The sequence below is a fragment of the Notolepis coatsorum genome (assembly GCF_963971535.1).
Source record: "Notolepis coatsorum genome assembly, chromosome: 12".
Classification (NCBI taxonomy): domain Eukaryota; kingdom Metazoa; phylum Chordata; class Actinopteri; order Aulopiformes; family Paralepididae; genus Notolepis; species Notolepis coatsorum.
The window spans coordinates 78,870,481-78,883,589 of record NC_140176.1 but is presented as its reverse complement, the minus strand read 5'-3'; the positions used below and the strand labels follow the sequence as shown (position 1 = coordinate 78,883,589).

Below are 13,109 nucleotides of genomic sequence, written 5' to 3'. Positions count from 1 at the left end.
TCTTCTGGCCGCCTCAGACCTACTCCTATCCGAGCTCCGGGAGGGTCATCAAAGAGAAGTCGCCTATTCTCAGTCCTTGCCCCACAATGGTGGAATGAACTACCCACCCCAGTTAGGACAGCCGAATCACGTCCAATCTTTCGCCGTCGACTAAAGACGCACTTCTTCAACCATTATCTGAATAAAAAAAATATATATCTAACCCTAACTAACCGTACTGTCATGCACTTGTCCTAATAAACTAACCTACACTGTAGCACTCAACACTTTGATGAACATTGTTGCTCAGCTGATAGAGTTGTGCCCTTCCTGATGGCTTGTCGTACAGAACTTGTAAGTCGCTTTGGATAAAAGCGTCAGCTAAATGACTAAATGTAGTTCTGTTGCATTTCCAATTTATTTATTTAAATTATAAATTGATCAGGTATCGATAAGGGAATCGATAAAGAATCGAATCGATAAGCAGAATCGATAATGGAATCGTATCGATAAAATCCTATCAATTCCCATCCCTAGTCGCGGTACACATACCCCGTCGCCAAGCTGATGGAGAAATATGCACATCTGCGCAAGTTACCGATCCCGCTCATAGACAATGCTATGCCGACCCTGTTGATAGGCTCCGACCATGCAGACCTCATTGTCCCGATAGACCGGGTTCATACCGGACCCCGAGGCTGTCCTGCAGCAGTCGAGACCCGTTTGGGATGGACTCTCCAAGGCCCGCTCGCCAAATCTCTCAACCGAAGTACAGCCACTAGATGTCTCCACTCCCGAGTCACAGAGGGAGAAACCGCACTCCTGCAACACGTAGAGCGGCTATGGACCTTGGAACAAATGCCCTTTAAGAACGGAAAGAAAGACATTCGCTCTAAAGATGACATTTACGCCATTCACCTCCTCGAGACAGGGACCAAGAGAGTCCCGGTCAACGGCGTGTTGAGATACGCCACGCCACTCCTGCGGCGAGAAGGAATGCCTACTTTCCACGCCAAGACAGACGCCACAGAACGGTACCTGCTGAACACGGAGCGGCGCTTAGCCAAGAACCCCGCCCAAGAGAGTGTATACCGCGCTGAGATTGAGAAGCTCATCACAGCGGGACACGTCACAAAGATGGACATTAAAGAGGCTGACCAGACCACTGAATCGTGGTACGTGCCTCACCACAAGGTCCATCACAACGGTAAAGACCGCATAGTATTTAACTGCAGCTACCAGATCGGATCCCAAAATCTGAATAAAGAGTTACTGCCCGGTCCCACACTCGGCCCCTCCCTACTCGGCGTTCTACTCCGCTTCCGCCAGGAAAAGGTGGCCATCAGCGGGGACATTAAAGGAATGTTCCTGCAGGTGAGATTAGTAGAGGAGGACAAGCCCCTGTTACGGTTCCTATGGAGAGAGAAGCCAGGAGATGAGCACCCAGCCATCTACCAATGGGAAGTCCTCCCCTTCGGAACGACGTGCAGCCCCTGCTGTGCTACATTTGCACTACAGAAACATGTAGCAGAGGACCCAGCAGCGGACGAAGAGGTCCGACACAGCGTAAAGAACAGCTTCTACGTAGACAACTGTCTACAAAGCCTTTCAACCCAGGAAGAAGCCGAGGCTCTCCTGATTAAACTCCGCGCCTCATTGATCAAAGGCGGCTTTGATCTCAGGCAGTGGGCCAGCAGCGATCCGCAAGTACTGCGCAGCCTCTCCTCCGAGGACAAGGCAGCCAGCAGCGAGACCTGGATGGCTACAATCCCGGGAGAAGCCCAGGAGATGACCCTGGGATTGGTGTGGCGATTCAAAACAGATTCGCTTCACTACAGACACAAGCCCCTGACTACGGAGCAGGGAAGGCCGGCGGCGGCGCCGACCACCAGACGGAGTGTGTACACAACACTCGCCCGACAATATGACCCGCTAGGATGTATTCTACCGTACACCACCATGGCAAAAATGATTGTACGAGCATTGTGGGACAAGGACCAGGGCTGGGACGACCCCATTCCCGCACACCTTGCATCCACCTGGAGAGAGTGGGAGATGGAGCTCCACTCACTCCCAGGCGTTAATATGCGCCGAAGCTACTTCCCACCCACGGTGAGGCCAGAGACATGTAAAATGGACTTACACGTCTTCAGTGACGCCTCAGAGGTCGCATACGGATCAGTAGCCTACTTGCGGGCCCAAGAAAGGGGGGGAGAGATCTACACAGCATTTGTCCTCGCCCGCTCGAGAATAGCCCCACGCAAGCAACAATCTATCCCACGTCTAGAGCTCTGCGCAGCCCTAGCCGGAGCGCACCTAGCCACGCTCATCCAACGTGAGCTCACCATACCGGTGTCTAGAACAATCCTGTGGTCAGATTCCACGACAGTACTCGCCTGGATCAAATCGGACTCATGCAAGTACAAAGTCTTCGTGGGAGTCAGAGTCACCGAGATTCAAGACTTAACCGAAGAGTTAACCGGAGAAACAGAGTGGCGCTACGTTGATACAAAACAGAACCCAGCTGACGTCATCACCCGGGGGATGCCCCTAGATGACCTCACCCGTCGCAACGTCTACAGTGACGGCCCAGCATTCCTAAAGCTCCCGGAAGGAGAGTGGCCCACGCCTATCCCGAGGGAAGCCAGTCAGGAGGAGGCTGAGAATAAGAAGCCTGTGTTCTGTGGATTGAGCACTGTTATCTCCGCAGACCCCAACACACTCCTGATGGGGCGGCTAGATCCCGCGTTACCCCAGACAATGTACCGGCCTGAAGAAGCGAACGGCCGACGAATGTGGAGGTACAGCCAAGTATTAGCCGACAAGTTTTGGAGCAGTTTCCTACTGCACTACCTACCGTCTCTACAGACCCGCCAGAAGTGGGTAAAGGAGAGAGACAATTTGACAGAAGGAACAGTCGTCATGATTATTGATCAATCACTGCCCAGAGCTATGTGGCCGGCCGGCCGCGTAAGCAAAGTGATCACCGGTGCCGACGGCAAGGTCCGAGCAGCTGAAGTGCTTGTCCAGGGTCGCACTTACACCCGTCCCGTGGCGAGGCTCATAGAACTGCCCCGACTCCCAGACACAATCGATGATGACCATGACCCTATAACCCTATGACTTTGTGAAGTTGACTGACCCCTACAGCAAACCCTTATGTGTAAATAGACAACGCGATTAATCTGTCTCTGCTTAACTGATTAGGTCTGGGACTAATCAGGGGGTGGCTGTTGTGAAGGGCCAGATTAAACCGAATATATATATTTATTTATATATATATATTTAATTGTATTTGTATATTCTCTAATATTCCTTGATATCCCTTGTATATTCCTTGTACAATATGCATTGAATATCCATTCTAGCCTACTGAACATCCCATAATAGTCTCCATTCTACTATTGGTCGAGACCTTGGTGCCAGGCTGCCATACCCCCCAGACCCAGTTCAAACGTACCGCTCAACATGTACGAACAAGTCCTAGTTCCGCGTAGGAATCTGGCTACCGCACCACTAATGGGACTATTTGTTCATAGTGCGTATATATACTGCGCTACTAAAGTAGGACTTCCTTTTCAGTCCAGTTTCTTACCCTCCAATAGAGTCACAGACGTAAAGCCTCCCCGCGACGCCACGTGTGGGAGTAAGGCCAAGTTCGGCTTACCATCGGTATTGAGACATCGTGTATATTAATATTTGAATAGTCATATTTGGCACTATATCGTCGAGTTGGACGTAGTCTATTAAGCTAATAGTCTGTTAATATATAGTGCTTCGTACGGTGAGAATACTACCGTAGTCAGTACCCCATCGTTTCGGGCAGAGAACTGGCTGCTTATCCAGGGTGGTTGACCCCACGTGAAGCTGCACCCGAGGAGCCCCAGAGCCGACGAGCGAGTGGACCTGTATACCGGATTATTCTACCGACGACAGCCCGCCTTCCCAGGCACGGATTATGCTTTGTATACGTTGATTATTCCATGGATAAAGACCCCCGACACTGCCGTGTGTTGGAACCCCCCCCCCTGGAGAGGACGCAAGGTGAGGAGACGCTCTGCAAGACGAGGTCGCTTCACGTCTCTCCCCCGTGGACCGGAGGGAGCCGGCTCACAGAGAGTCCACCTGCTTTCATCTGCGGTCCAAGGATCGCCGGCGCATTGAACGGCACTACAGTGGGTTCACCTGGGATACCCTTGGCCGGATGAGGCAGCCGGATTCTACCCCCCCCCCCCCCCTTCCTACTCCTGTCGGCTTACAAGCGACCGGATTAACCCCCCCTAGTGTATCCAGCCTATAATCATTGAAGTATCATTGCTGTTATTCCTTAACTATTCCAGGTCGTATATGTACCACCTGCGCCTTCAGAGATTGGACATTCTCTATTGATATACCGACGAATACTCTTGCCATAAAAGTGCATACTAATTTCCATTCATAAATGTGATTGATTTGATTAAGTGCTTGCTCTACACACCATCGCTGTGTAGAAATAAAGACCTATTTCTAATTCGTACATTTGTGTTGGATCCGTTTCATCTACGTGACAGTGTTCATCATAATATATTTATGCCGTGTACTGGGTGGCCGAATATTAAGTACAAAGGTAGTGGTAGTAAGTATCATATCTAGTAATACAGTCAGGGAATTGTACCCCTCAGTTACACTAACATTGAAGTGGATGGTGGGCATTCAAGCGGTAAATCAAGATTAAGCTTGGGCTCTGAAAGTGTTAATATATATAATATATGATAACTTATTATAGTGAATTTCTCCATTCCTCTCACTGAAATCCAACCCACGAATCAGACCAAAAGAAAAGTGCAATAACAAGCAGGGTTCTTTCGCCCAGAGGTCGCAGTTATTACAATACAGATTCTACCTTTAAGCAACCAAAAGCACATACATAGCAGTGACTCTTTATCGAGTCTTTATTTCACAGTTGGATGGCTGTGAAGGGAATCAGGAGCAGCAGAAAAGGATATGAAGACAATAGACACATGTTGTGTACCTGAGCGGTGTTGTCTGTTGTCTCTCTGTCTGGGGGGAGAGAGCAACACAGCATAGTAAACAGGGGCTTGCGGTGGTCCAGGGTCTCTCTCAGCATAGTGGACAGGGGCTTGCGGTGGTCCTGGGTCTCTCTCAGCATAGTGGACAGTAGCTTGTGCTGGTCCAGGGTCTCTCTCAGCATAGTGGACAGGGGCTTGCGGTGGTCTGGGGTCTCTCTCAGCATAGTGGACAGTAGCTTGTGCTGGTCCAGGGTCTCTCTCAGCATAGTGGACAGGGGCTTGCGGTGGCCCGGGGTCTCTCTCAGCATAGTGGACAGTAGCTTGCGGTGGTCCGCGGTCTCTCTCAGCATAGTGGACAGTAGCTTGTGGTGGTCTGGGGTCTCTCTCAGCATAGTGGACAGGGGCTTGCGGTGGTCCAGGGTCTCTCTCAGCATAGTGGACAGGGGCTTGCGGTGGTCCAGGGTCTCTCTCAGCATAGTGGACAGTAGCTTGCAGTGGTCCGGGGTCTCTCTCAGCATAGTAAACAGGGGCTTGCGGTGGTCCGCGGTCTCTCTCAGCATAGTGGGGTCCACCCTCACAGACTGTACATGACACACACACACAACAGTTATACCCCATTATAAACAGTGATGCAGTGGTAAAATATAAGGTTGTGAACTCCAATCGATACCCGACTACCCGTGAACCTGTATTTCTGAAGTCAGGGCCTTGAGGTGTGACAGTGGCTCAGGAGGAAGAGCGGTTGTCTGGTAATCGGAAAGGTTCCTGGTTTGATTCCCACTCCTCCCGGGTAGCGTGTCGAAGTTAGCGTCATTCACTGGAAGTAGGTGTGCCAGTGTAGCCTAGTTCCCAACAGTCACGAAATACACTCCAAAACGTTCCTGTAAACCGACTTGACTACTGTAATGCACTCCTCACCGGCCTTCCAAAAAAAACCACAGGACGACTCCAACTCATTCAAAACTCGGCAGCTAGGCTACTAACTAGAACCAAGAGGAGAGACCACATCAGTCCAGTATTAGCTAACCTACACTGGCTCCCGGTAACATTTAGAATTGATTTCAAGGTCCTCCTCCTTATATACAAAGCACTAAATGGAACAGGACCAAGCTACATTGCAAATTCTCTAGTCAACTATGTGCCTCCTAGAACATTGCGATCATCTACTACTGGTCTATTGAAGGTTCCAAGCCACAGTCTAAGGAAAATCGGGGATGCAGCCTTTGTAAACTATGCACCAAAGTTATGGAACACACTACCTATGGACATTAGGGAAGCTAGATCTCTTAATATTTTAAAAAATAAGCTAAAAACGTACCTCGTCTTCACCATAGCATTCTAATACACTCCGCTGTTGATTGTACTGTAGCACTATTTTACTCTGTCCATTCCATTGTATTGCACTGCACTGTTGCATAATTGTACTATCTATTCTATTGTACTATTCTATTGCACTGTATTATTTTACTCTATTACTTTTTATTACAGGTTCAAAACTGTCGGGTATAAAACAAGAGACTGTCAGGCTTTAAAACTGTGTAGGACCCAGGCCTAGAACTGCACCCTGAGAGAGGGAACTGCGCCCTGAGAGGGAGGTTTGCCCTGGGTGGGAGGTTCGAAGGGTCTTTTTTCTTTTGTGAAGCACTTTGAGCTGCAGTTTCTGTATGAAAGGTGCTATACAAATAAAGTTTATCATTAAACATGTTGTGACCTGTGTATTTACCACATGAAAAAAAAAATTGGAGTGTATTTCGTGACTGTTGGGAACTAGGCTACAGTGGCACACCTACTTCCAGTGAATGACGCTAAGCTAGGCTAACGGTGCGGCTGTTCCCTAAGCCTAATGCAAGAAAAGGGTATGTATCTGCTTGTCTAACTCCAGGGTAGATGGCAAATAAGCTAATTTCCCAAGATGTTGGGGTGTTTCTTTAACCCCTAATTGCTCCTAATGAGCAGGTTGGCACCTTGCATGGTCGCCTCTGCCGTCGATGTGTGAATGTGTGAGTGAATGGGTGAATGTGAGGAACTAAATTGTAACACGCTGCTATATAAACGCACCATTTACCTTGTGTTCCCAGCAGTCCCAGTCCTCCCAGCGCCAGCACCACTGTGTCCAGCCTCTGTTCCAGCTCCCCGGTACGCTGCTGGAGCCCCGCCTGGGAGGAGCAGAAACAACCACACCGTCTGAACTAAACCCTTCAAAACAGGGCAATGTGATGACATGGTGTGGTCATGGTACGATGGTAGGAAAATGATGTTTATCAGGTGATTATCATTAAATAACAACAATGAGCTGTGGCATTACGTCATTTGAGTACCATGAATAGAGGGATTAAATGTCTAGTGAGCGTGCTCGTACTAAATATCTATAATCGTGTTCAGGTAAACAGGTATTTGTTGGGCTGTTTTGGCACCGTGAGTAGCAGTGTACAGGCATTCTGGGGTGCAGAGCCCCTGGCTGTGATCACATCAGACACCTTTTTGAACGCGCCGGCGCCTTTTTCCTTTGTTCTCAATGGTTGTCGCAATAGGGAGGTGTAGTGGTTACGTCATTGCAGTTTCCCGCGCGGTCCACCCCTCTTGAAATTGCCATGTATTTCCAATGGACCCATTTCTAAATCGTCTCGTTTAAACAAATAAAGCATGAACATTGGCATGGTGTACCTTTCTGTGTGTATTCATCCACAATCTATAGCTCAACATGAGAAAATTCGCAATTAATCGTAAAGGTAGCAAAATAACAACGTTTATGTTTTCGTTCACTGAGGAACTACACTTCTCTCTGGCGCTGCTGACGGCGACAGCACTGAACGACAGGCTGGTAAGTGTAGTTCTTTTTTATAACTACCTTTATTTCAACCAAAAATGCTTAAACAATAATGTTAGTGATAGAAGGGAACTCATTTTGTGCAAAAAATGGAAAGCTTGCCAATGTTCATGAGGCAGAATTATTACAATAGCCGATAATCCATTTTCCTAATGATAAATCCCTATACGGGTGGACCGCGCGGGAAACTAAAGTGACGTCATCAGACTAAACCTCCCTATAGGCGTGCGTCTCCCCCAAACTACGCGCCCCGTGTTTTTGAAGCAACGCTTTTTCGGGCGCTCACAGTTGAAAGGGTTTAGACTTTAGCCGCGGAGCGCACAGACATCAATGTCGCCTTGACGTTGCAATGCACACACAGTGAGATAGTAGTGATGGGAGCGTGTACTTATTCCCAGTCTGACCTGCAGGGCGGCGCACTCCTCCCTCAGGGCCAGGGTCTCGGCGGTGAGGGCGTCGATCAGCCCCCGCTGCTCTCTCATCTCCTGCTCCAGCCGCGTCCTCTCCTCGGCCTCCCTCTGTGCCTCCCCCCCCCGCTGACACAGAGAGTGAGTTAAGTTGAATATTATGTCAGAAAGTGGGACCGGAGGAATGCTGCACGTGGGCCAGTGGAAGAAATACTGAAATACAAAACCGTCGCCATAAATCAAAACTGTCCACAGATCGACTTCCAGTTTGCTGATGGATTAATTAGATGCACGTTGACAAACTGCTCTCCCTGTATATTTCCCTGAAAAACTCGAAAACTCAATACATTTTACAACAAAAAGTGCAGGTGGATGGGAAAAGAAGCCCATGGGGCCAGAGAGAAGATATCATGTCAACATCTCAAGAGAAAAGTGTTTCCACGGTAAAAGCGAACAGCCCTGCAGCCAGAGGAACCCCGGAACAAGCATAATATATATAGAACACATAATGCAGCACAATGAGAGAGCGGACCTCAGAGGGGACAACGACCAACGACTGTCTGAGACAGGAAATTAATAGGGCTGTCTTAAATACTTCGAAGCTTCGTTCGATGGGCATGGGATTCGAATATGAAAATAAAATTCGATTACTATTTTTTTTTAAATACAAATAAAAAAAAGATGTGAATTCTTTTTTTTTTGTTGCAAAATCAACTCTGCCTCTCTTTGTTAACTACAACAAGCAATGCTGTTTGTTATTTAAGATGAGGTCGGACTCGGCACTGACAGATTTGTGTTCATTGTGCTGCTTTTATAAAGCCTCAAATGACGGCTTACAATATTTCATGAAAGCAAAGTGTTTCGTTTGTCTAAGATTTAAAAAGGTTTAAACTTTACACCACTGACCAAGTTGAACAAAGTGCTGTACAAGTCCCACAACAATTAAAAAAAAATTTAAATATATATATTTTTTTTTATATTTTCTTTTTATTTCGAAGCTTCGAATTAAAATCGAATCTCTGCCCTGAAGCTTCGAATTCCATAAAAAAATCAAAGGTCAGCCCTAGAAATGAATCATATGAGACAATAAATCAATAGCAAACTTGACAACTTAGTGACGGAAATGCAAGGTCTATCTGACCGAGTTGAAGAAGCGTGAGTGGAACAGGTGGAGTGGTGGGCGGCGGAGGTGAATGAAGCGCTCTGCACCTGAACTGGAGCAGCGAAGAGACATGCTGCAGAAAAACACGGACCTAGAGTCCCGGAGTAGGAGAAACATTTGCATATGTGGAGTGCGAGGAAGGAGACTCGGTACCAGAGTTAGTTGAGAAACTCCTTAAAAGCGAGCTGCCGGACTTCCGGCTTAACGAACTATGGAGTGGAGTGACATGCAGATTTAAGAGCTCCAGTATAATTGCCTAATTATATACTCTAAAAGGCACTTTTCAAACAAAACGTTTTGGTTATATTGAATATAATACGATTTAATGATGTTTACAAAGGGATGGGGACTATTCCAGTCTGAACATTCTTTGTAGCCGTTTGTCCGCTACACATATGGTATGATGTAGGTCTGACTCTATATACTATTTATATCATTCTACTCCCAACTCAACACCTCTGAGGCATCTAAAGACACCTCTGTAATTTATTTTCAGGCCAAGTTACGCCAGAATTTCCTCAGAGGACTGTCATGACTTAGATCAATCGCTATGCCTATAGGTGAGGTTACAGCAGCTATTCAAAAGATGCAAAGTGGGAAATCTAATCTCCAGGCCCAGATGGATACCCTGTAGAATTCTTTAAGAAATCTTCGAAGCAATTAGTAGGCACACTGACCTGTCTGAGTAGACAGGCCAGGCGACCCAGGGTGGACACCAGGGCTACAGAGAAGCCAGTGAGGCCCTGGGTGTTGTGTAGCTCTGCTCCCCGACTGAGAGACTCTCCGGGACCCATGGAGTCCAGCTCAGCCTCCACTTGGCCCAGCATGCTCTGCAGCAGACCCAGACCAGACTGGTTCCCACTCAGAGAGCTGAGAGAAGCGCTGTCCAGCCCTGCACTCCCAGAGACGTAATCTACACCAGCCCTGCCGGAGGAAACACTATTCCTGCCTGGAAACAAAGACAAAAATGAAGTTCAAAAGTTAAAAACTGTATTTGTATATTAACACAAACAGAAACAGAAATTTTCTTCAACACAAACACAGAATTATCAAAGTGCAATAAAAAGGAGGTAACGGTGCATCATACAATGCAGATATAAATGAGAATAAGAAGTGCTGGGTCATTGCCAGGTTATTACCAGCTCAGAATGCAGAGGTGAAGATTTATTAAATGCTCAGTTAGCACAGGACAAATTAATCTGCATCAAAAGCCAAAAAATTATAATGTCAAGCTTAACTCATTCACGGCCAACCACGACTATAGTCGGGTTATCTCGCCATGCGTTGAGCGCCAGAACCCAAGTATAGTCGGGTTTTCGATCGTTTATCGTTTTTTCTTTTATTTGATTTTTTTTTATTCATTACAGTCTCACAGACCTTGGTGTATCATTGGGACTCATTCTGAGACGCAATGCCGGCCAAATCCTGCTAGGTGGCCCACCCTTTGAAACCTTATTTCACACTGTGTGTTACATTATATATGGTCCGGGCAGAGGATTTAGACCAAGCCAAGTGAATCGCTTCATCCAAGCACTTTGAAATGTGTTCAGCACACTGCATGCATATTTTGTGCTAGTTCATGTCAGGGACCCGATGGACATCAATACTGGAAATCGCTATCAGACAATTGACATCAATGAATATGACATCAAGCATACTTTGATCCAACAATGATTTCACATCGATCGCAACGATCAACGTATGTAGTATTTAAAAATAAATGCCGTTGCTGACGATCAGAGCATCAAAAAACGACCCCCCCCCCCCCTTTGATGCATTCATGATGAAACATAATACCCATTATATACCTTTGATTTGGAAATAGTAACGTGTCCAGGCGAGCAACGCGAACGCCTTTAGCAAAATTCACATAGCGCTCCATAACGCAGCTTCCAGGAATTATCCAGGATCACTCTGAAACTATACAATATTCACCACGTATACATGAAAACATGTATTGTCTCCATAGCTATAATATAGAATATAGATATAGCCCTGCAAACATTGTGACGCACAGTGAAAATCCCTATCTTTTAAAGCGTGGCCCATTGCCTACAAGGATGGATAAAACGGCTGGCGCTGAAAGTGTTAAAAGCTCTTTCTCAAGCAGAATCAAGAAACACAAACAGATGCACACAATGCTAACAAACAAATTAAATAAATAGATAAAATATAACCCTAAAATCTGTCTCTATTTCAATGTATGCCTCTTCCTGGTCCCACCTGATTGGTTGAGAGGCTGGTCACAGTTCAGAACCCGAGTGGACAGGCTTTTAGGCTCCTCCTCCTGGCTCTGTCTGGCCCGCAGACGCTGGACCTTCACTGTGGCGTTGAGAGCTGCAAGCACAGCAAGGGTGTATGTGTGTAAAGAGCTAAACAAAATAACTGAATACCAAAGAGAGTTAACACAAAAAACATTGGACCTCATTCATGAACGCACTTACAAAAAAGTTACAAAACTCAAAGTTCTCGGGCCAATTATGGCATTCACAAACGGTTTCTTATCTGGGATTCGTTCTTAGCCAAGAACAGGATTTAAGAACACGGAAAAGCAGTCGTAGATAGGCCAGATTGGTGTGCGCCCGTGTTCTTAAGGGCTTCATTTGTGAGGAATCATTGGTGATTGCGTTCACATTGATTCTACAGACATCCTCGGATTTAAATAATATGAGCGACATTGTTCATTTGGGGGAGTGCAGCTGAGAACACATTTTCACGCGTTCAGGAATCCGGTGGGGATCTTTCTCAAGTTTGTTCTTACAAAGTTCTAAAGAAGATATTTACAAAGACACTTACGAAAATGTTAGTGAATGAGGTCCATTCTTTCTAATCTATAGATATGCTGCGGCTTCATATTTCGAAGATGTAAATTGAGTTATGTTTTGCTTTGTTTCTTTTTTATTCATTTAATTTCTTGAGATCAATGATTTGTTTTGATTTTATATTGTTTGTATTTATTTGCATGTTCGAAATAAAGATTTCAAATCAAATAAAAAATATGCTGCGGCCTCAACTCTAAATCCTTGGTTCCTCAATAATGATGGATACAACACTCGTCACTGTGTCCTTTATGAGAAGGTTGGTTTGCCCTCTCTAATGGAGAGGCACAACAAACACTGGTATTTGTTTATTTTTAACACAATGGCGCCCGATTACGGATATATACGTGTTTCGAATCCATGCTTAACCCTTTTTCCGCCAATAACGCCATACGACGGGTTTCAAGTTCATGCGAATTCTGCCAGTAACGGCGTACGACGTGTTTCAAGTTCATATTTCATATTTTCGCCATGGTATTCATATTTCACTCACGGAGTCATGGCTGATGCTGTAGGACTCAGCACAACTCTGCAACGCTTCAATACTGCCACCTGGTGGCTGATCGGCGAGTTGCCAAACCGGAAATGCCCGTTGCAGCTCGGTCCGTCCCCTAATTCCGTCCGGCCACTCGTTTATCGTCCCGGGACTCAAGACACACACCGACGCACCGTGGATATAGATCGTTGCCATAACTCAATAATCCACATGATTTGGGCATATATTAGTATTATACAAACCGGAACTGGATCGCCTCGATCCACATCACATAACTGGGATCTGTTTGCTCCACTCTCATCGCCCAACGCTACGAGGAAGCTGCCGTGAGTTTCAGCGTTTTTGTTTATCATTTTCGATACAAACTGCTCTGATCTATATATCACCCATACTACATAAATCATTTAAAG

General features: G+C 46.4%; 1 protein-coding gene across 1 annotated transcript in view; it reads right to left on the bottom strand.

The window, feature by feature from the left end:
• Positions 1 to 13,109, bottom strand: part of spice1 (spindle and centriole associated protein 1) — a 46,970-nt gene that overhangs the window by 13,786 nt on the left and 20,075 nt on the right. The window contains exons 9-13 of the mRNA XM_084325905.1: positions 11,608 to 11,721; positions 10,062 to 10,333; positions 8,220 to 8,351; positions 7,054 to 7,144; positions 4,991 to 5,569 (exon numbers count right to left, since the gene is read on the bottom strand). Of these exons, the coding sequence (XP_084182031.1) occupies positions 4,991 to 5,569; positions 7,054 to 7,144; positions 8,220 to 8,351; positions 10,062 to 10,333; positions 11,608 to 11,721 (1,188 nt within the window). The remainder of the gene's footprint in view (positions 1 to 4,990; positions 5,570 to 7,053; positions 7,145 to 8,219; positions 8,352 to 10,061; positions 10,334 to 11,607; positions 11,722 to 13,109) is intronic.